General features: G+C 37.8%; 1 protein-coding gene and 1 long non-coding RNA gene across 9 annotated transcripts in view; one reads left to right on the forward strand and one right to left on the reverse strand.

The window, feature by feature from the left end:
* The window catches only part of LOC111269182 (uncharacterized), a 36048-nt gene that overhangs the window by 9326 nt on the left and 4151 nt on the right, over window positions 1–22571 (reverse strand). For 5 of the 8 annotated variants that reach the window (XR_015314502.1, XR_015314500.1, XR_015314498.1 and 2 more), the window contains exons 2-14: window positions 22261–22368; window positions 20633–20724; window positions 15826–16082; window positions 15237–15448; window positions 10379–10609; window positions 9841–9995; window positions 9341–9605; window positions 8555–8762; window positions 7521–7692; window positions 4208–4289; window positions 3741–3894; window positions 3035–3147; window positions 776–1146 (exon numbers count right to left, since the gene is read on the reverse strand). Coding sequence is in view for 1 of the 8 variants with exons in the window: in XM_022848601.2 (XP_022704336.1) it covers window positions 970–1146; window positions 3035–3147; window positions 3741–3894; window positions 4208–4289; window positions 7521–7692; window positions 8555–8762; window positions 9341–9605; window positions 9841–9995; window positions 10379–10609; window positions 15237–15448; window positions 15826–16082; window positions 20633–20724; window positions 22261–22368 (2226 nt within the window). In the remaining 7 variants the exon portion in view is untranslated. Of the gene's footprint in view, window positions 1–374; window positions 1147–3034; window positions 3148–3740; window positions 3895–4207; window positions 4290–7520; window positions 7693–8554; window positions 8763–9340; window positions 9606–9840; window positions 9996–10378; window positions 10610–15236; window positions 15449–15825; window positions 16083–20632; window positions 20725–22260; window positions 22369–22571 lie in introns of those variants that run through there. The other 3 variants (XR_002685635.2, XM_022848601.2, XR_002685634.2) reach the window with 3 other exon arrangements.
* Window positions 9550–14517, forward strand: LOC111269183 (uncharacterized). Its single transcript, XR_015314503.1, has 3 exons — window positions 9550–9611; window positions 13865–14061; window positions 14383–14517. It is a non-coding gene; the product is annotated as an uncharacterized LOC111269183 (long non-coding RNA).

Genomic DNA, 22571 nt, shown 5'->3' on the forward strand with positions numbered 1-22571 from the left:
GTTATCTCCCTCAAATATTAGCTAGTTACTAGTCATTGACACCTATATAGTTTTTAATTACGTAATGGCGGTAAAAATAACTTTCTTTATTTCGAAAAATCATATAGCATGTGTGGTAACCAACATAGCAATAGGGTTAGTTTAATTTTATTACTTCTGCCAAACTATCCTCAAGGGCATTTTCTTCAAGTTTGTTTTAGCTATTGATTGTTTGGGCCCAGATGTTTACTTCCATTCATTGTGTGACTGAATTATAGGTAGTTCTAGCCTGAAGCGGAATGTAAAATGTTTTAATGCTAATTTGTGAAATGTAATTATAATCTATGTACGGTAATATTTTATCGATATTTGGCAATGAAAATGTGCCAATAATATACATAAGACCAACTACTTTATTGCTATAAATCATAAAAAGGCTCCTCGAAGAAGAAGAAGGGAATATTTGAAAAGCATATAATTTGGACTCACCCGTGATGTTGAACTTTGCAATATTCAAAGAATCGTGAGTGGGGCATCCTTTCGATCTAATCAATAAATACGTTTCTATTTCTTTACTCTTCTAGAAAAAGAAAATTTAGGAGCTGTATCCTTAGCAATCTTTGCGTAAAGACGGATAACAGAAAGTTGCTTTTTTTTTCTCAATCTTTCATGTTCTACATCACATGTTTTGACATATGAGTCTCATTATATATTAAACTTGTACACTTACTCTTCGCTCTATTCAGCATCACAGTTTAGACTGACATAACGGCATGATATTACTCATATCACCTACCATTCGTGTTGATAGCGCTGGGATACCGCTTGTTCCAAATTCATCCAAATGGTTCGTAACAAAGCCGTTAATACATGCCAATATACCTCGCGGTATCACTGCTAGATTGACCTGTGTTCTGATACAGAATGGACTAGCTTTATTTATGTCCTTAAGATGTGTCTTGAAAACTTGGAAAAAATATTGCCAGGCTATCATGATTTGAAGCTGCCTTCATCAAGCTCCCGCTGCTGCGCTAGGCGTTGCTCACGCAGCCTTTTCCGTTCGCACTTGATGCAAGACTGATTCCTTTCTGCCATACACTGTCGATGGTACAGGGCAGAGCAACGTTCGCAAAAGTGCGTCTCATTTATATTGAATGGGAAAATCACCTGCAATAATAAACGGGGTCGCGCAATTCGTAATTGTCCCTTATGGGTAGTCTTCTCAGATAGCGGAACTTTTCATTATAACATTACTGATCTAATCGTTTTCGAAACGCGGCGGCTAAAGATTGTCTTCGACTTTGTTTTATAGACTCTGTCCTTTACCCAGACCCACAGAGAAAAATCGACAGGAGCGAAATCGCATTGCCTGGGCGGCCACTCGATGTCATATCTATAGCTGGCCTGGGAACATGATTTCAAGTGCATTGATGCTTCCTTGCCTTGCCATTTCGCCTTATCTTGTTATAAACGAACGTTGTCTGTTGCATCTGAGGTTTTTATTTCGGGCCGCAAAAACGTTTGCGACATGCCACGACAGAGCCCGCGATAGGCTGTTGCTGCTGTTCCTCTTGTTGTTCATTTTCCAATCACAAGATTGATGACGTCAACCTGCAAGTCTACTAATTTTCAACTGCATGGTTTCTCAACTACTATACAATGTCTTCGTCGCGCCTTAACAAACCTGGTCACTACTGACAAGTGACTGAAGAAAAGAAAATATTTACCGAGGAGGCACTGCAAACATACCTTCTGTCGACTTAAAACGCGACTTCCACTGCTCAATTTTGCAAAAGCATTATCAAACCAAAACATTCTTACTAACCTTCGTCTCAAGCTTTCACTTTTTCTCAATACATCGACACCTGATATAAAGTTGGACGGACTTATGGAGCGAGGGCTTTTTAAGCTCAGAGCTAGCATCTAACCGGTGACTCTCATAGAATTAATACTTCGAATCTGCTTTGTTATGTAAGGGCATACTTTTCGACAGGTCCTTCCCTCTGATTTTTTGCGATGGGTAATTCGCTATGGATTTATTCCGATGAGGTAAACATAAACGTAGTCACATTAATAGACGAATTGCCAATAAACCACCAAAAGTTGTTTAAGACCACGCTCGACTATACGTCCGAGCAAAGCAAGGTCTTAACCAAAGCGTTTCTCCACATTTATTCAAGCTTAAAAAAGACTTAGTAACTAGGGAAGCAAACAAGACTTGAATTCTAGCAACGGGTTACTTTAGTTTGTCCCTATTAACCTTCTACCATCTCTCAACCAACTTTTTTATTCTGACTCGCTGCCCTAGCATCTTGAGGTCTGGAGTTACAGAATTAGTATAGCCCTCCTTATTGCTAAGTATATTATTAAGATATTTTCACCAGAGATCAGAATAGGTCAACGCGAAATACAAAGAACGCGACGACGGTAAAAAAAACTTACGATTCAAGCTCTTCATGTTTGGAATAATCTCATACACTACAGTCACACGGTTACCGTTCTTTTTTTTATGTCAATTCATATGTTGTTTGCTGCTTTTTTCAAAAGTGTCTATAGATCATTCTTATTGACCTCGGATGACCGAGCGGGTATTCTCTCATGCATGGAGTTTATGCGGGACAAGTACACAAGGTTGATTCTACAAATTTATCATCTTGCAAAAAAATGAAACAAAATAAGTGCATACAAAATGCGCTTTTTTTTACCAAAGAAGCTTATTTGTGGATTTATGTAGACGTAAGATCCCATTCACTACACAGTAAAATTACAATTATTACTTGAAAAAAGAGAGCATTTTCAGATGGTATATAGAATTACGTACATAATAGAGAGGAAACGGAAAGGAAATATGTAAAAAACGATCTTATAACTAGCTTTTATTATGTACAAAATGCATGTAAAGAAAGTGTACTTTCAGTAAACCTTTGTAACAGTACTGATATGTAAAACTGAGGCTGAGCTCCCATTGAAAGTGGAGTAATAATTGAATCGTGTAATAAAACCCTGTCAGAGTCCTACATATTCATCAAATGTCATATACCAATATTGAAGTTACCTTTGGGTCGTTACACAGCTCGCATATGAAGCCTTTTTGGCAACAAAGCTGGCACAAGAGCACATGCTTTTTAGCAAACTGGACAGCCTTTTCCAAACTTTTTTGCAGGGAACCTGTAATTATACGGCACCATTATCTAATGATGAACATACTGGCCAATGGCAAGACAACTTATCTTTCTTCTCGTTGGAACTTGTATATGTCGACAATCTATTATGTACCAGGATGTGGCATCGTATAGAACTAACTGCTCATCTAAAATAAAGGTATCTGAAATTTCAATTGATGCATACCCGCACTCTAATCGCAAAAGCTTTATAACTAGATAGTCAAGACATGATTTTATACGCGCAGAGACATGTACCGTACAGGACAGACACAATGTTAAATACTGCTATATAGTAGTTGATCCAGATATTCACACGGTGGCATCGACAGTTAACTTTATGATAAAAATGATCACTGACTCGTAATACGGTTTGTTTAAAAACATATATCGCAAAGCTGAAATTACTTTGTGCTGTATTTTATAAACTTTATATTTATTTGCGTATTCAACTTATAGATTGATTGTAATATTTCAGGAACCGACGCTGAGTATTCAGCCCTAATCTTACTCACTTTAGGCAAAGTGCTAAAACAATCCATTGCTTAAAAGAAGTAACTATTTGAAAAGTATATTTCTGATAAATACTTCCTGACTAACCTGAGGGTATGGAAAGAAGATCAAGTGTCGAATAAAGATGCACATGTTCGTATAAATGCTCGCGGGACCATAAACGTTTTTTGAGCTCCTCCTTCGCAGACTCCTGGCAAGAAAATAAGTAGAGTCGAAGAAAACGTAGCTGGCGCCGCAAGACCTTTAATAGCATCAACATAAAGAGGAAAAAGTAAAAGTAAGAACCACCTTCTCGATACGTTCACCGATCACAGTTACAGTCCAGCTTTTGTAGCATGGTCAGCTTACCCTACCATATTTTAGTTGGGAGTAATCGGTTCATGAATTAGATGTTATAAGTACTATTTGTAAGTAGTATGTGTTAATCAATATATTTGCCCTACATGTTGTCAATATGTTGTCAACACCCACGCCTTTATGCCTCGACTAATAAGTCTTCGCGCTCCCAGCCACCATTATCGATATCATTAGACATAAATGCCATAAAAACATACCTGTACAGCGGCAAGGTCTGACACGATTGAATACAGCATAACGTTCAATTCTCGTATGTCCAGAAGCGGTTCTTGTTCGTATCTGGAAGTACACCACATGGTATCGCAAGTTGTTGCGAATTCTATCATAGAGTGTAGAGTTGCATTATGTTCAATGTCAAACTCACATACATATGCAGATGTGCAGAAGAGTGCAGCGCCCCAATTTTCCTTTTAGACAAAAATGGCTTCTAGTTATTCCAAGATATTCTGTAAATTTAGCATGTATGTACTGCAAGAGTCGAAAAAAACTTATTCCTCCAAACCGATCCATTATCACATCATTTCAAGTTAAATCAACAAGTAAATATGTAAATATTTTTTTTAAGTATGCTCGCGCTTATATTCTACCACTATAATAAAAAATTAAAGGTTAAAAATAACTTTCCCTATATTTATATAGTGATTTTTGGCCAACCTTGTAGTTTCACGTCAGTGAATGGTCTAGTTTCACAGCAAAAAAAAAATTTTTGTAAAGATAAAATACCATTGATTGATCGTAGTGCACCTCATCATATGCAACTATAATCATTCTATAACAGCCGTTTCTTTAACTTAACAGAAGACGCGACTAACGTCTTAGAGTTATACAGAATGAATTGCAAATTCATTATTTTCTGTTAAATCTCGCAGGAAGGGTTCGTTTTCTGTCATTAGAAAAATAGATTTTTATATATCATCATTTGAAGTGCTTTGAAACTTTAAGATACAAATAAACTCAACAGATGACGCGAAGGGGAAAGGCCAAAAAAAAAAAAATAGGACGAAATGAGCAGATCATATAGGATTCGGAATTTTTTTAAACATCTTTTGTAATGCTTGGCTCTATAACGACTCAAATGAAGGTAATCAGGTAGAGACGTTTATATTTGAGCCTACCTCGGTTCGTATCAAACCTCTTCTGCTAAATGTAGTCCCACCTCTGTCCGTATTCCTCCTCTGTCTCCAAACAGTTTACGACTGACCTAGGCAAACTCTGCAAATCATTTTGTCTTTTACATGCGAAGATGGGCTGGAATTCGAGAGCTTCAGTTACTCACATAACGTGCCAGAGTGTGAACAAAAGTTCGACATTGATAAATATTGAAAGTAAATAGTATGCATTATTATTATTGAGCAAACTAACGCATCGTACAGTCAACGACCTTGTTCCAAAAGGGCTACTAGATAAATGAGGCTTCTGGATTATGGTTCACTAAGGACAAATCGACATTTATGCTGGCTGTATAAATAACGCAGAAGTAAGTATTGCAGTAAAATGTTGGTTGCAAATATTATGGTTTTTTAAGACATATGATAGAGTTTCTTATTCTAGTCTGGTCTAAACAATGTACAAGCTTTAGATAAACAAAAAATCAGTGACGCGTGACCTAGTTGTACAATTACCAAAGGATCGATAAGTTAATGTTCGTTGGGAAAACAAGGATTTTTGTCTAGTTCCTATACGTTTCTACATGTTGATTCTGAACAAGTTTTAGCTATAACTGCAGTCGATGGAGTATGAAGGTAGTGTGACTCAACTTAAATGCTGATCTCAGCGCCTGAATGTGAAGCTTTGTCGTGTATTCAGCATAATTCTATATTCATTTTAAATGGTGCTTCTATCTAAAATTACATTAATCATATTTCACCGGAGCATCGTCGTACGCTCCCAGTTACACATAACCGACACTGTTCAGCGCCACACTATGCTTGTAACTTAATATTTATTGTTTTATTGCTGAATTTTTACCTTATTTATCAATAATATTTTGGCTGAAGTGACAGCGTTTTTACCTGAAGGAACACATAAATACAACTGCTAGGATCCAGGCAACTTCGTCGAGTGAGTGCCAGATGCGAACCTTTAAAGGATTAGTTGTGGTAGAGACAGAAAGTGAACTTTAGGAAGCGGCTCACGTCGGAATATATCAAAAGTGGGATGAACGAAATTTTGTTCAATGATCTTTTCACGCGGCGACAGAACGGTAAGCGCTGTCGAGCTTGCATACAAGAGCTCTATGCACAACACCTTTGCCCGAATTCATAGCAAGGCGTAGATAATTAATTTTCAAAACAATATCGGTTATATTAGTGCCCTTCTATATTTTAGATACATATTTTAATCGTCCCCCTGTCCGGTACTCAATATGTATGTATACTATATATACTATGTATGTCCTGTACTCTAGTTTCCTTAATTATTTCGTCTATGAGATAACGGGTGTTTATCATTTTCAATAAATGATGAATAAGATTCCTTAACAGAATTTTGCTACTTGTTATCCATTTGCATAGCAACAAAACAGCCGGTTATAGCCATTAATTTGAACCAAATTTTTAGCAAATGATTAGACTACATCGAAGCTTTCCTTAATAAAATCATTCTGCTGTATAAGAATACTTTTACACGAATGTGTGTTTTTAATCATACTGTAGAACGTATCCTAACACATCAACAGTCTGTCATTGCAGCACATTCACGTGATAGTCCTATGCTGTGCCACCTGACTCAATGGGGTAACTGCTTCAGCAGATGCACGACTCTCGAACCCGAATCCTTTGGTGCTTTCGAAGAGCATCTTTTCTAAGACAGAGCTGACCCTCAGTGAAATCTCTTGTGATAACAGCTTGCCATTTCACATGTTAAACAATGTTTGTATTAGGCACTCTGACATTACAGCGTTCTATTCATTACTTTTATTCAGCGTACTTTTTACTAGGCTACGTCTAAGTTAACTGCAGCTGCCAACGTGCCATTTACAAATCGAATAATGGCCTACAACATCAATACTCCATCCTTGCCCCTCGTCTTTTAATGAAAACTTTACCGCGACGTTTCCTATTGTTGATCCTGCAAGACTGTCCCGGCTAAGGAAAATCTTCGCAGTTAATCTCCATAATTATATGGAGCAGCACAATATTTATTACGATGATTTTATCTGTTCATAAAAAGTACCAAACAAGTTATTTTTGTTACTAATTGTTTCATTAAGCTTAGTTTTTGTTGCTCGCGAAGGCTTTCTGCAGTGCGATCATTCGGCCTTCTTTTTCTTCTACATTAATTTAGGATGCTTCCGCTTTAAAGGTTCGAGGGTTATTTTTTTAGAGGTTTGCAGCTCACTAAACACAAGTCCGTAACTACAACGGCTTAGCAGGGAATCATTACAACTTCAGTGTTGTCTAAACAAGCTATATGAAGCCTGGAACAGGTTTTTTGAGAAATGGCTCATGCTATGAGCAATTTAAACCTACTATATGGCAGCAATGCGTTAAAAGATGATGAGAAACTCACTGGACGAGAAAACGTTTGTTGAAATGACACACCGGTTGAACACGGAAATCCCAATCATGGACAATACGTGACGGTATCACGTGCTCCTCTACTTTCGTGCCCTGACCCATACATTCGTTACAGTATAGATGACCATCAAACGCGCATTTAGTGTAAGGCCCGAAGATCATACCTTTAAACCATAAAATGAAAACAATTAATTGGCATATGTATAATATGGCTATATGTGACTCGTTTATCATTGTATTAAAATGATATAGCTATTGCTTACCTGAAACGACACCTTATTAACAGAATGGCGACTTAAGTAATGAGCTACATTTGACAGTGTTTCGTGATAAATTAACGCTGAGAGAGAGAGACAATAAAACTCAGCTTCAGAGTAGGCTTCTTTCACCATCTGAAAAGCTTCGCGTTCAGTTCTCGTGCAGGCCTTCAATCTTACCTCTCATAACAACTAGTGCTAGATTTTAGGATTGATTATCCAAAGTCTTATTAATTTTTCAAATGTATCACCGCACAGATAGAACTAGAAGTATAGGATACATATCACATTTTTTTAATCTTCTTGTTGATCGAATTTTTAACGAGCCTAATTACTAAGTTCAGAAGAAGAACAAATCACACTATCAGACTATCATGTTTTGCCGTTGTGTATCAGGACATGCCTTAAATGACCTGATTTGGCTAATTGCGGATTCGTAAACACGAAAAAAAGCACGAGCAGCCTATAATAAAAGAATATTTTATGATCGAAGTTTTTTTTCCGATAAGTAATACAAATTTGTTAGCTTTTTCCGCAACTGAAAGATGCAGATTTCATATGCACGAAAGACAGTAAGTAACCACGCTATCCTAATTCCGAAGTACAAAGAAAGCAACGAGATTATCCTTATTGGTCTACATGGTCTATTTTAAAGTGAGTCAAGATAACCCGGCGTCACAGTTTTTAAGCGACTACTGTCCTTTGAGGCAAGACTGTTTTACTTTTTCTGCATGTCACTATATTGCTGAACGGTGATGACACAACTTACCAATAGCACATTTGCAGCCCGCGCATTCGAAGTTCTGCTCGTCAAGACCTTTCTCACGAGGTACCTGTCCAAGCCCGTTGAGTAAGGCAAGTATGCGTGAATTTTCTTTTACTGGAGAGGGAATAATTTCAAAATCGTTGTCTTCCGAGTCTTCACTTTCTCGATCTGGGGTTCCAGTCGGCATCCTCTCATTATTATCACCGGTCGCCTAGTATTTAAATTTGTCGCATTGGAGCTATTTGTCGTAGACCACCTTGGCCATTTTAGCAACGAATTGTGATCTTATCAAACTCAAACTGAACCACACAAAATAAATACTCAATCAGCATTATCCAGTTTGTTACTGTACCTTTACCGCATTTTTAATTTAATTTACTCTGGACTTACCTTAGTTATATTAACACAAAAGTTCTTGTCTGAGCCTTTATAAAATTCAAAAAATCCCGGTTCCGTATAATCTAAAAATGCCTTTCTTCATCGCCGCCGAACGATTAATTTCGTTTCACTATTTCAGGACGATACTTTTGGGCGAAAATTGTATATAGCTATAGGTGTAGACTATAGCTGTGTGCTTCCTTCCGACAATACGTAAAGACTGATCAAAATATTTCTGACCTCACTTGAGTAGGTACTATGCCTAATAATAATAATACTACTAATTTATTGTCTTCGTTCTTAACTTCTTTTTCGCTATTAAAGCTTACACGGCACAAATTATATAAATGTTATAAAAACATGAGATTTTAGGACGGTTAATTACGTACTGCTTTTTCTTTTCTAAATTACCTTAGTATTGTACACCTCTGTCAATAAGCTGGATAATTCGGGTGTACCAGCAGGGACAGTATCAAGTGACAAAGACAGGTGCATGTGACGCGCGGACGAATTTAGGATTGAGTCAAGACTCGATTCCTCGGCACTGTTTTCACTTTCTACTGGAACATTCGCAGCGTTTTCCACGTCAGCGACTGTAGGGTCATTTAAAGATGGTGGTGCAAACACAGAGGACCAACCTCCGCCGCATTCGCCGACCAAACCACCTTTCCAGCTCCTGCAGGTATATCAAATTCCAAAGCTACTTTTTATTACACCATAAGGCAAAACGGACCTTGGTCAATGAGTTTGAAAAGTAGTATATAATAAGTGGACTGGCATACTCGTGTTATTTTAGACTTTTTTATTATACTTATGATTTGAGATGAAGGGAAGACCCGTTTAGAAGGGACAGTCATAGGTTTATACGGGAACGATGTTTTACCGACGAAGTAGTGAAAATATAAACGCACATAATAGTAGCAGATCCTGTATCGCCGGTAGGTTGTGTATAGCCGACCGCTGACCTGGCTAGGAGGCTATCATACTCTCCTGACATTTCCTTAGGATTAGCTTTGAGTGTCGATGCATCTGTGACAACTGGTGTTCGATCACCACCTTTATTTATCTAATCACAGAATACTTGTTATATTAGTTACGATGAACTTCATGCGTACCGAATAGCTAAAAAGTTGGAGTGTCCAACAAAGGCTGCTTATGGAAAGGCAAACTTTGTAATAAAAAATCACTTATGGAGTAAATATCACACTGTAATAGATTGCAGTAGTTAATTAGTACTGCATTTCTCACGCACTTGTAAAAAAATTGGATATGGCATTTATCTTTACTCAAAATTTAATTATACAATGTAACATTTTTCTAAAGTTCTATACTCATCTCAATGATATTGAGGACGGAAAGACAGAAATGCAGTAAAATCAGACAAAAAAGCACAAATATAGTTGTACGATTCCCAGATACCTCTGTAACGGTCTGCGAAAAAAGCTTAACCTTTAGAGCTTGTTCGATTTCATCCGCAATACTGGCTGGAAGGCCAAGTGAATCGGCTAAATGTTTTTGCTCGTGTGGCTGGAAAGGTTCTTCAGAAGAACGAGCCTTAGGATGCTCACGATCCTGATCCGTAGCCAAAGGCAGCTTCTTCCCGAGATTTTCATATGATCTTTCATCTTCCCTGATAAAGTAGTCATCGACATCCATCGCATACGTCACAGGACTGATACTCTTAAATGCAAAGAAACGGACTTCAAAAATATAATATCTTTCTTTTCGATTGCAAATTTAAACTCACTCAAGATTTATTCATTTTTCATCTTTTCCTAAACCTTGATTTAGGCATGCTTTGTGGTGTGCATAATTTTATTGCAAAGGGAGTTTGTAGTCACTCATAGCAGATACTTGCACATAGCTGCTCTCTAGTGAGATGGAGGTAGCTGCACGGAGTTCAGATAACCGAATCTTGAAAACAGAAATAAATTAATATCTTCTCAGGCTTTATGGCAGTTCTAGAGTAAACTTCAAGCGCTGCCTGTATATACGCTTCAAATAATACTCTAATCCTATTTACGCATTAGAGACCAAAAATCACATCATTGATGCGTTCCTTTTCTTGGTGATAATGTTCCATATTATCTTTAAATTAGCTGTCTACATTAGTCAATTATGTAGTTTGCAAGCTGAAGCCGTCATCTCACGCGCATATTGGGATTATGAATAAGTTAAGTTCACGGTGTTCTTTAACTTTTTGGTCTAACTGCTGCAACAAAATCATTTATTTGGCTTCTCACGGCATTTCTCATACATTCGCGCTATAAGTATATTCCTGGGTGTAAGCTGTAGATATTTACGGAGGCGGTCAACTCTTCAATTTGATTTCGAACGCCTGTCTTCATCTTGGACCGCTTACCTTCTGCGTCGTGCTGCGTGAATTTTAACAGCGCTAATTATAGACGGTTCGATAAGGTTGGGTTTAAAGTAAAAGCCAAGTGCAAGATCATTTTCTATTCTGGGTAATCCCATGCAAAAATAAGGGGCTTAGTTATATAAAGCTGTACGCGGTCTAAAAAAAAAGATTATTTAACGTTGTCATTTCGCCTTTATCAATACCTTGACCTGAACTTCCCAGCTAAGATTATTAACTTTTTACTTTAATTGGTAAAGAAACTTATTGGCTTTCCGATCTCCACGGTCTGATCACACAGAATACCGATACTAAAGACGCCAATCAACATTGAAACAGAATAGTAGTCAACTCACAGCATGGGAAAGGAATGCTGCAGATTTCAATCTACATGTGTAAATAGAAACATAGTTTGTGTTCTTTGAGAATTACAAAAGGCACCTATTAACATCCGCAATAACACGGAATTACATAAAGTTAAGGTGCAACCTACAGAAAATTAAATATATTCGTTTCCAATAGCCGTTGGAGATAAGTACGAGTTGCACCTATTAGTTGTCGCATGCCAACGATAAGTGTTTTGTAGTTGTCTCAAGAGGGTCTATAAGAATACTAGGTATCCTCTGTCGCACATAGAAAATAACGGCAACGCCAAGCCAACCAGTATCTAGAACCCAACTTTAAAAGAAATGTAGTGATAACTGCTGTAAGGAAAATGATCTTATATACAAAGTTTTTTAAAACTTAAGGACAGTCCTTGAAATGTAATAGAACTCAGTAATTAACGTATTTTTTCCTATGGAGGCGTAGAAGAGCAATGCTCATCGGAGGAGAACAGGGACATTTTATTAGAGAACTCTATCCAAGTCAGTTTGTTAAAAAAAACTAGCAGTAAAAAAGTAAAAAAAAAATTAAAAGATTTAATTCATCGCGCTTATTTTTTCGCTTTTATAATGAAATGTTTTAAGATTTTTCCACTACGAACTTACAATGTCTACGCACAGCTACCGCCTGTTTTTACTAGGCGGCAGTTAAACGCCACCTGGGCCTCGTGAAATGCGAAACAAGTTTCAGTTCTGGAAAGCTAAAACTCACTATTTTTTCAAGAAGATTTATCCACTTTTTAGATAGGCTATCTGGTGATATTATAAGAAGTGCTTGAGTTTACTGCAGGTAGTATCATTCGCTTGACGAAGAAGTGTGCTTTTGATGGTATTAGATATTCCTAGCTGATGAAGACTACTTCAATAGGGAGATTTTTGGTAACAGAACTCGGAATTATAAAAAAAAAAGTTTTTAAGAAATATTTTTGCTCGTTCCGATAAAAAAACTGCAAGGTTAAACGATCGCAGTAATCGAGCAACGGGTCCCCTTAGATTATTGATTTTTATTAGCTAACTTTTATACATCTAGTTATAATAGGATGTGTTTTAGTCATTTCGTTTTAAGCCTTGAAAGACAAAGATGATGAATTAAATTTATTCATTATTCAACTCATTTTGTTTTAGAGATTTAGATATTTGCAAGGGTCAAGAGAAAATGCAGACCCTCCTACGTACCCATTCTTTTTCAATTGAGGTAAAGCTTCTCGCACAACCACACATTTTTTAAATCCAATGATTATATGATTTTATGCGTTTCAGAAAACATGAAATTGCGTTGCATAAACATTAACTCTTAAGGGTAATATGAGTAAAGCTACCCCATGGTTTCATTGATGAAATTGTTTACTGATCTTTACCACATTCAACAGAATTTACCTTGAACGTTGGAGCACTTTGCATGAAATCAAAGGTTCGTTTGATGTTTGGAGTCATTATCATGTCATCTTTTACGCATTATGAAGGACAGGCTTAAGATTGTCGCAGCGAAAACTTTCGCTGAATATGGAAAAACAACAAAGCCAGTATTCTTCTATGTGTATAACGGTTTTATATATAATACTGCAATGGCTCTGAGTTACAAGTTCATTGCACTTATTCGTAGTTACGTTTAATGGTAACTAGCGGATGCACGTTACTCTCTAGTGTGCGATTTCATCTGTTCTAAGAGGTCGCGCTGCGGGAAAAAAACCCACTAAGGCCCTTTCTGCTCAGATGCTAAACTTCTGCACAGGTTCTTGTACAACGCTTATAACTATGTTCGAATTTGTGGCAACATGCCGTTTGCGAAGCAGAGCAACTTCAAGTACGGAAACCAATCCACATAGCCAAGAGACGTTCTAGCGAAGTGCAAGTGACAGTTCCCTCTCTCCTGTCTTCATTTCTAAACTTCGCCGCCTCCGTTTTCGTCGGGTTTACGGTACGTTCCAAATTTGTGACTGTTGCGTGGAGCAGAGCCAGAGTTTGCTGCACTTGGAATTTGTTCGGCCGATAGGTCATCTGCATAGAAGACTTCCTCGGCCCTGTTATTTGATCAGGGAGACCCTTCGTCAGGGCGAAAAAAGAGTGAGCTCAGGTTGTGCCCCCGAGCCAGACCAAATATTTGTTTGAAAAGCGAAAGTTTGGCTACTTCGTCGTCGATGTTGAGTTTGGTGTCCTATAGAGTGCACGACAAAAAAGAATTGTACGTATTCATAGGAACACCCAATTCGATCAGCGTGAACATGACCTTGTTCCCGGGCGCCAGGTCCAAGGCTACGTTGGAATCGACAGCCACCGTACATGCTGGATTGTGCGGCGTGGCCAGTGCTGTCCACACAAGGATCCTGCACGCCGTTTCTGTGAGCGTTCTTTCTGGAACTCGTGTTGTTCCTTTGGGATGGCGTGTACATTTGGTGAGTAACTTAGTCCCTTAGTCAGCAAAAAAAGCTTATAGCAAACAATTGTTTTCGGTTCTTTCGTCATGATGACGGTGCAGTTAAGTCGCCTTTTCATTTAGAGAGTACTTACAAGGTAGCTAGTATACTAATATATAAACATTTATTAATTGTGTCGTCCAGCACGTTTCCACACGCTAGCGCATTTGAGATGCTCGTTGTAGACTGACGGCTTTCTTGTGGCGTAAACTCCTAAAACGTTGCATTAATTCCCGTACTGTAAAGTTTTGCTGAGATATGTCGCGATGTATTGAATCTTCTCTTCCCACTCACTTCCAGGTGAAAAAGGGCACCGCGAAAAATATTGTATACTTTGAGGCAAACATAGTAGAGAAGTAATGTAGAAGGGCCGAAAGCAAACCGGGCACGCAAACGAGCGTCAGGCGTCCTTTATAGGTCAAAATAAAAACAGCCTGACAGAGCGCCCGGAGTATCTAACTTTTGTTTCAGCCTATATATTTGTTTACATATATATATATATATACATATAATTGGTAAAAATCGAACAACAGAAGAGGTCACTATATTCACTACTTTAGTTGGATTTCTTTTCTAATGACCTAAAAATCTTCTCTCATACCCGACTCTCAGTCTCTTCCACATGTTTTCTTTATTTTCCTGGGGAGAGCTATTTATGGCTGCCTTTGAACTGATTGCCCTACGATAGCCTTCGGTATCGCTAAATCGAAGACCACGAGTTTGCACTGCTCTATAATCGAGACCTCGTTGCTTTAAAAACGGCACAAGACGAATTTCTTACTGAATTGCAATAGCATTGATGGACTGCAGTCGCGAATCTATATAACGAGCACCATACATTTACAAAAACAGATATTGAGCTCCATCATCTGGTACGTAAAAAATAGAATCATGACGAACCAGGAAAGCATTTGAGCTTTCTGAAAATTTAGTGAGACAGATGTGACTTCGGTCTATTCAGGAAAATCCAGCCGCCCAATCAGTTCCCAAGCTTGAGTGTTATATAAAGATATGCAAGACACGTGTACGACATTAACTGAAGCTCTAAAAAGTACTTTTAAGTATTAAAAAAGTTTTCGACAGATATACGCATATAATACATAAACTCATATATATATATATATAGCTTTGATGTTGATTACACTTATTCTTACCTCAACATCTTCCAATCGTTGCCATAATCCGCAAAGTATAAGCGGACCCGGCTGCCAAAGGTTTAGTGATGCGACGTTCAGTGGCAGAGTGAAACGCACGTCTGACAACGAGCTGAAGAGACGAACAATAACTGAGGTAAGTTCGTCATCCCGAAGTAGCGCAGAGGAACGGTAAAACGAGGATAGGACCTTTGGATCATTTGCGATGCATTCTAGGTATGCAGACATGTAGCGAATAAAATGAGTTAGATTCCCTAATTAGCGGACTTAATGCCAATGTATATTATTAATATTCGATGTATCATATCACCTCAGGGGTTCAGGCGTGTGCCAAGTGAAAAGAATGGGTAAAAAAGTTCTAGTACTAAAGGACAGAATGTTGAGGATTAATCCATTATTGCTTTTCAAATGCACGGATAATGCATTATACTGGCAGCATTACACTGAAGTGATCTATCCCAGTCGCATCTACCCATATACAAAGAATAGAACAGATATGATAGTAATAAATCAGCAAATTGAAATATTGTACCCTATCATGAGATTTATATGTGCAGAAGGCTGTTGGCGGTAATAAAAAACACCTTACCAATGCAAGAGGCCAGCGTACCATCGTTGATAACAAATCGCACCCACGAGCGGCTCCGCCCTACGTCAGTTATCACTTGATCAAGAGCGTTTATTGTTTCAAGGCCTTCACGATGGGTTACGGTGCGAACTAGACTCCAGAAATCCGGACGGGGCAGGTTAGTATTTGTTGTTAAAGAAAGACCCCGCGCTTGTACTGATCCTTTTCCGATCCCGAACATCTCAGACAACGCCATTCTGCTCAAACGACTTTTCAGTCTGTAATAAGGTAATACGCGCAGAATTGAACAATAAGTTACATTAGCAGACTAACGTTGAGTGCATACGTATAATGAAAAATTATACTGACCTCTATATAAAAACATTCTAATGATCTAATTAACCTTAAAGTACAAATCATCGTACTGATCCTGCAGAATTCAACTAAATAGGAATGCTTTAGTTGAAAGAAGAATTTCTGTATTTTTTGCCACTGGGCAAATGGTAATTCAAGTTCACGAAAATGTAATGGCTTTTTTTAATTTTAAATTTTATAATTTTATTGAATTACAATTTTTCTCTTAAAAGAAGGAAGGCAAGGGGTAAATTTGATAAAGAACAAAAATTATGCTCTTGCGGATACTTTTCTCGAGTTGTTAGGTTAGTTAGAAGATAATGTATGGTTCTGCGTATCACTTTCTCGTTGTAATTTTTAGCTTATTAATAGCTAAATACTACACCAAGTATTCAGGTCTCATCATTTTGTCAGGTTTACAAAAATTTGTATATAGAGTTCCGCTTTTCAAGTATGTGCATAAAATTTTATTAAAATGCGACAATTTAAATTATAAAGCAAAAAGGCAAAAGAACATATTTCAACACAAAACTGATAGATAATTTAGTAAGCAGAAACAACACAATTTTTTTACCTTAAATATAACTTTTATTCTACAAAGTGTCGAAATTGCCGCACATTGAAAAGAGTATATCCACTTAAATTGCACGTATAATTTTGTTAAAACGAAAAAGACGAATAATCGAGGAAATTTTGATCCATTTATAATGCGATCATCAGCATGCCAAGAAAATTATGAAGACAGAAATAATATAAAAAATGTATTTGGTTTCAACAAAGGTGATGTCGCTTGTTCCACTTGAAAGAATGTGGTGTTCAGTTTGAACCCTAGCAACAAATCAGCTAATTATGTATTCGCTGTCACTCTCTAGACCTTCTCCCATCTCTCAACTAATTTATATATTTCCTTTCTCAATTTCTTCTAGCTATAAATTTTAAGGTCTAATGTTGAAAAACTAGTCCAGCCATTGGACCGTCTTCGCTGTCAGACATACTGTTACGGATATCATTTGCCAGTGATCGAAAAAGCGTTAATCCACGAGGCCTATGAAATATTGAGGGTGCAAAAAAAATCCCACTTTCCCTCCGGCTACCTTTAGCGACTTTTGCCATGTGTAGCCTGACATTGTCGTGGAAAAGGATGATTTCGTCTTCTCTATCGAGTCTTTTCTCTTGGATGGCTTTGTTAATTTGATGTAACGGGATCATACACAACCGAATTTCACTGAGTTTTTTTTGCAGGTAGAATCAAAGGATTCATATATACAAGCTAACAACACGACACTGCAAGATCAGGCTGCACGCAAGTAAGATATTTTGCGTGACATGGATCATACAAGTCTAGATGGTTTTATGAAATTATTATTTAAGCCAGTCATTTTAAAAATAGTATTAAGGGGCAGCAAGCGGCATGAGTTCATCACAATTGTCTGTATTAGAAGCGCCTATACCTGTTATGAAGTTTGTTACTAGAAACACGAGATAGCGACGCAATTCCTTTGTTAGCAGCAACGAATCGACTAGGACATAAACAAGCTCGATTGTGGGTCGTACGAGGAAACTTGACAGCAAACATTCTAAATTTTCCGTAATGAAAGCCTCTTAAATGACGCGTATTTCATACGTTGCGATCGGAGATTATTTGAAGGTTGAATAAACTCAAAGTGGTTACGAGGGACAAACGGTGAGGTGACTTGATCGCTCATGCAGCCCAGACTGGGTTCTTGCATCTCTCCTTGACGTGCACCATTGACGACGACAACGAACAACCCCAAGTATGGGAAACGGTAGATACGCGAGAAGTAAGTCGTCGAGGTGCAATGTGTCAGTGGCTACAATCCTGATAGCTTTTTTGAATTTATTCTATGTTACGGAATCTATATACAGAATAGCTTCGACTTACTTCCTTGTCCCCTTTAGTTAATCAGGATGGTCTTTTAGAAAGAGTTGGCTAAAGTGATTGTAGCCAATATCCTCTAGACGTCGACTATCAGGACGCTGCGTGCCGTTTTAGTGAAACGTCCCCCCGGAATCCATGTGTTGGGATTGTACATACACTTTCCAAACAGATGTTCAGTCTCTTAGTCAATTTCATGGGAATACAGCGGAGTTGTATGGTAGACTAGAAATTTCGACTGAATTCTGTGCAGAAGTACAGAACTTCGTAGGCGCGCTACGGAAGCTTTTTATAATCTAGGCGTCGCAACACGGCTTAATGTTTGATACCCTGTAGAAATGCAATATGGACAATAAGGTCTGCTGACATAGGTATGTGAACTCGAACACTTGCGCTAATGCGTTCGTTGATTCCGAGTTGGCCCGCCGGCTCGACGTAAGCTGCTACGAGCTTTACTCGCTTGTTATGTATAGTAACAACGCCATTTTCTACTAAACGTGGTGTCAAGTCGTTTATGACTGCAGAACGCGGAGACGTCATTACTAAAACGATCTGCTCATGTTAGTCTTCAGCACGCTGTAATGCACAGAGTAGAAATGTGGTTGGTAATAGTTTGGTTTCCCAGATCTCCATCAGCACAAAAATGCCTACACTATCCAGGGCTTACGGGGGTAGAGCGCTAGAGTTACTGCACTCTCGCAGTTCCACTATGCAACCCTTACCTTTTCCTTGAAGTCTGGCCTCACTGTTCACTCTGTAAAACGACAATAAGAGGTGTCGCTGGAGCCGGCACTTTTGTTGTCAATATTTCAATGTCCTCAAACATAGGAGCGAACAGAATCCGTTGGCCGCAGCCTACTTGCTCGATGTGGTATTGCGCTTGTATTGGCGGCTTTTTAATCTTGGCTTTGCTTGGCGGTAATTCCCCCAGATTCATAATCTGACACGGCTGCTAGAACACTTAGCATTAAAAATCCGATTCAGCTGACTGAGTTTAATATTCAAACTGATATCACCATCGGCCTTAAACTAAACACCTACTTCTGTCTTCTGCCCTTCTCGATCATCAAGATTATTAGGCCTAACTGAGATTTCTTTTTTTTTCAAATTTTTTCAAAGAATTTTTTCGAATCTGCCTATAGTCTGCTCTCGATAACAAAACTTTGCGATACAGAGAATAGAAAAGCCGAGAACTTAACTGGTCCATATGTCTATCATTGTTGGCTGTCTTTTTTTTTAAGCATTTCGTAGTGTTTATGACCTTCCGGTTGTATCAAACGTAAATCGCACTATCTTTTTCAGACAGAAGTCTTATTTGACTGTGGACTTAGGCGCATTTTCTGCTTCACATCGATGTAAAAACATCACTTCTCGTTACTCGCAACAATTCTTATGTTGAAACCTGTCGTTGTACTTGTCCAGTGCCAAACATGCTAATGACCAGTGAGAAGTCGCATTTTTTTTTAATGCTTCACTCAAATTATTGCGCGCCCTGATTCCTAATTTCTAATACACTTTGGTAAATTTTAAATATGTGAGCAGTTGAATGTACGCACCTTACTTCGTTAGTCAATTAACGAATTATTAGCTATCCAAGGCCCTCATGAACCTCAGATGGTCGATAAGAGCGAGGTACATTCTCTAGGTACAAGGTCTCATATTTGAACATAGCGAACCCCTTCACGCAGTCAACTTAGTTACAAGAGCCTTGAATAAATATTCCAGCCTGCTTAGGCAGACTTTTGACCTCGACAAAAAGTGAATCAAAGTAATTGTCGAATTTTCTTTGTTTTTCATCAAAAATAGCCGTATATGGGGCCTTGATGTAGAACTTCATTTCATAAACAACAAAATGCCCACAGACTTGTGGAGAAGAAAGCACTTTCGAATGATAGGTAGAGGTAGAGGAACAGTGGAGACACAAATAGGAAAGGGGACATTTGACGAAGCAGCAACATTACTTACGTGCTTGCGCAATGTAATACTTTCGGAACAAGCTAATAAGTATGTGAAAATTGAAAAATAAGTGTAATACTACTGGAACTTTACTTACGGGTCTTTGGTTCGTCAGGCGATTGCTCTGACCACTGATTTATAGCCACCGTTAAAAACAAAAGTACGAACTACACACATTACTGTTTACTAAAGCACTTCTAGGCTTCAATCAATGTTATCAGCTAAGAAAGGGTCATTATGCAGGCTTCAATTAAAACTATTTAATCGACACCCACCTTAGTGCGGCTGTTATAACATGCATATCGCGAAAGTTATGTTTGGCAGCTCTAACGATGGTTGAGATCATGGGCGCGTTAAGGGGTAAGGAGATCAATTTAGCATCGGAGGGGTTTTTATTTTAACATCATGCTTCGAGACCCTTCTTGTTTTTCTTATTCCTTTACTGGGACACGTACTTAAATTGTTTTAAATCATTGTCTTTGTTTCAGTTAGTGACTAAGGTTGTTTCCTTGATCTGTTATGAGCCATGAACAAATCAGGTACTAGAACCATATTCCATAAGAATATTCCATTTTTGTCACTGGTCTTAACCGTGGCTATCGCTGACAAATTTTATCTCACCCATGAAGAAAAACAGCTTCCACGAGTTCACAAAAGCGATTGGCCACATCACCAGGATTCAATTGCTTTTCCGAATTCTGGACGGCTTCCATCTGAAATGTAATAAAAAAAAACCAAGTATTTAACAACTAATCTGTACGATATACAGTCTTTTAACTGCAAGACTGAGAACTTATTACGAATACTTATAACTTGACTAAACGTCAAGTAAGCTTTTTGCAGGACGCTACACGCATCTATTCTGATTCTGTGGAGACTGCTCTTAGTCTACCCGCCTACGGGATATCATATGATTTTTCTAGAAAATCTGGTAATGCAGTGATTGACAAGACTTTAAATGACATATAGGTCAGAAAAGGTTTTGGTACAGCTGTTCAAAGAGTCCAAATATAATAAAGCTAAGTAGACTTAATTTACGGAAATAGGGAACACATTTATGAAGACAGAAAACGCGTTCTACCAAAAATCCTATACCTTGATGAAATGGTTTGTTTGCAACACTAACCCATGCGGGTAAATGAGGTTATTGCAAATCAAGTACAGTTTAGTAAAAAAAAAAATAGAAGTAAACGAAAGTAATTCGAGGCACCAGATTGGCAATTTTTAGAGATATGCTGACCACCTAAAAGTAAATCGAAGACCTACAAGGGAACTGTCGAAGACCACAAAGGTAACGATCGATGAAGTTATAAGACGGTATATTGAAAACGAGCTGCTAATAACAGTTCCGAAGTGAAAATCTAAGCTTGCCAGTACCTCTGTACTTCTAACGGAGATAGAATTCTTGTTCATAACATACATTTAACGAATTAGGAGTCGTGGTACCGCCTCAACTAGATCAAATGAATGACATATGCATTCGTCATCGATGTTGATCTACGGTTCTCAAGACTTCTATGTTTAATTTTACGAAGTTCCGGTCTTATCGTAATTGCTCCATTGTTATGTGATGCGATAACAATATGTAAAGAAAAATATTGATAACTCGCTTATTGACCAGATTTTTGAAACGCGGATCTAAAGATATAGTACTAAATGGAAGCAAATAGTACTCAGATTTGTGTTAAAATAAAAAAAAACTGCAAATAAACGACCGGAAAAAGCTGTAGCGTTTCTAGGGTATCGGTTTATAAACCAACTCCATAAGGCTGTTTATATTAGAATACCTAGTAATTTAGTCAATATAAACACGCTAAATCAATTTGCGAAGAAAATTCGCAAAAATTATGATTTTCACAGTACTTTTAGAGTTGTTAGCGCAGAGCGTATTTTTTTAGTTTTTGTCAGGACACTAACCGGATCATTGAAATAAATGATAATGCTACAGTTAATTACTAGCAAACGCATTTCATGTCGACTTTTTCATTCGAATACCTCTTTAGCTGCCAGTAAATTCAGAGTCGCGCTGTGTAAATATTGTCAAAACTTCATTTTTAACTAAGTTGAGTATTTGTGTAGGAATAATAACCTTATATTAATTATACAGGCTGATCTACCGATATGTTATTGAAAAACAAGAGGATTTTAATTTAAATTGAAAAGATGACTCGAACTATTGGAACCAAGAGGGCAGTAGAGGGAATATAATAAACAAAAAAACATAGTAGTGCTTATGACTAATACTTTACCTGAATATCTCGCACAACTTTCAGAGCTTTCTCCGCAAGAGTTTTTTTTATATATACGTCCTTCACAAGATCTTGCACGCTCGGATGTTTAAAAGGATTCAGCGACATCTAACAAAATTGAAGCAGAGTTCACAAATTAAAAATTATGCAACAATGAGCTATTTCAAAAATAAAAACTTGCTATATTGTTTTTGTTCATTTATTTATTCTACTTTATTTACTCTTTTTTTAACTCAAGAATGGCTCGCAGAACACTCCTCTGGAAGGACGGTCTTCAAGTTGTTTCAACCTGCCTGCGCATAAAAAATCTT

This window comes from Varroa jacobsoni, unplaced genomic scaffold (genome assembly GCF_002532875.2).
Source record: "Varroa jacobsoni isolate VJ856 unplaced genomic scaffold, vjacob_1.0 scaffold_1361, whole genome shotgun sequence".
In the NCBI taxonomy this organism is placed as follows: Eukaryota; Metazoa; Arthropoda; class Arachnida; order Mesostigmata; family Varroidae; genus Varroa; species Varroa jacobsoni.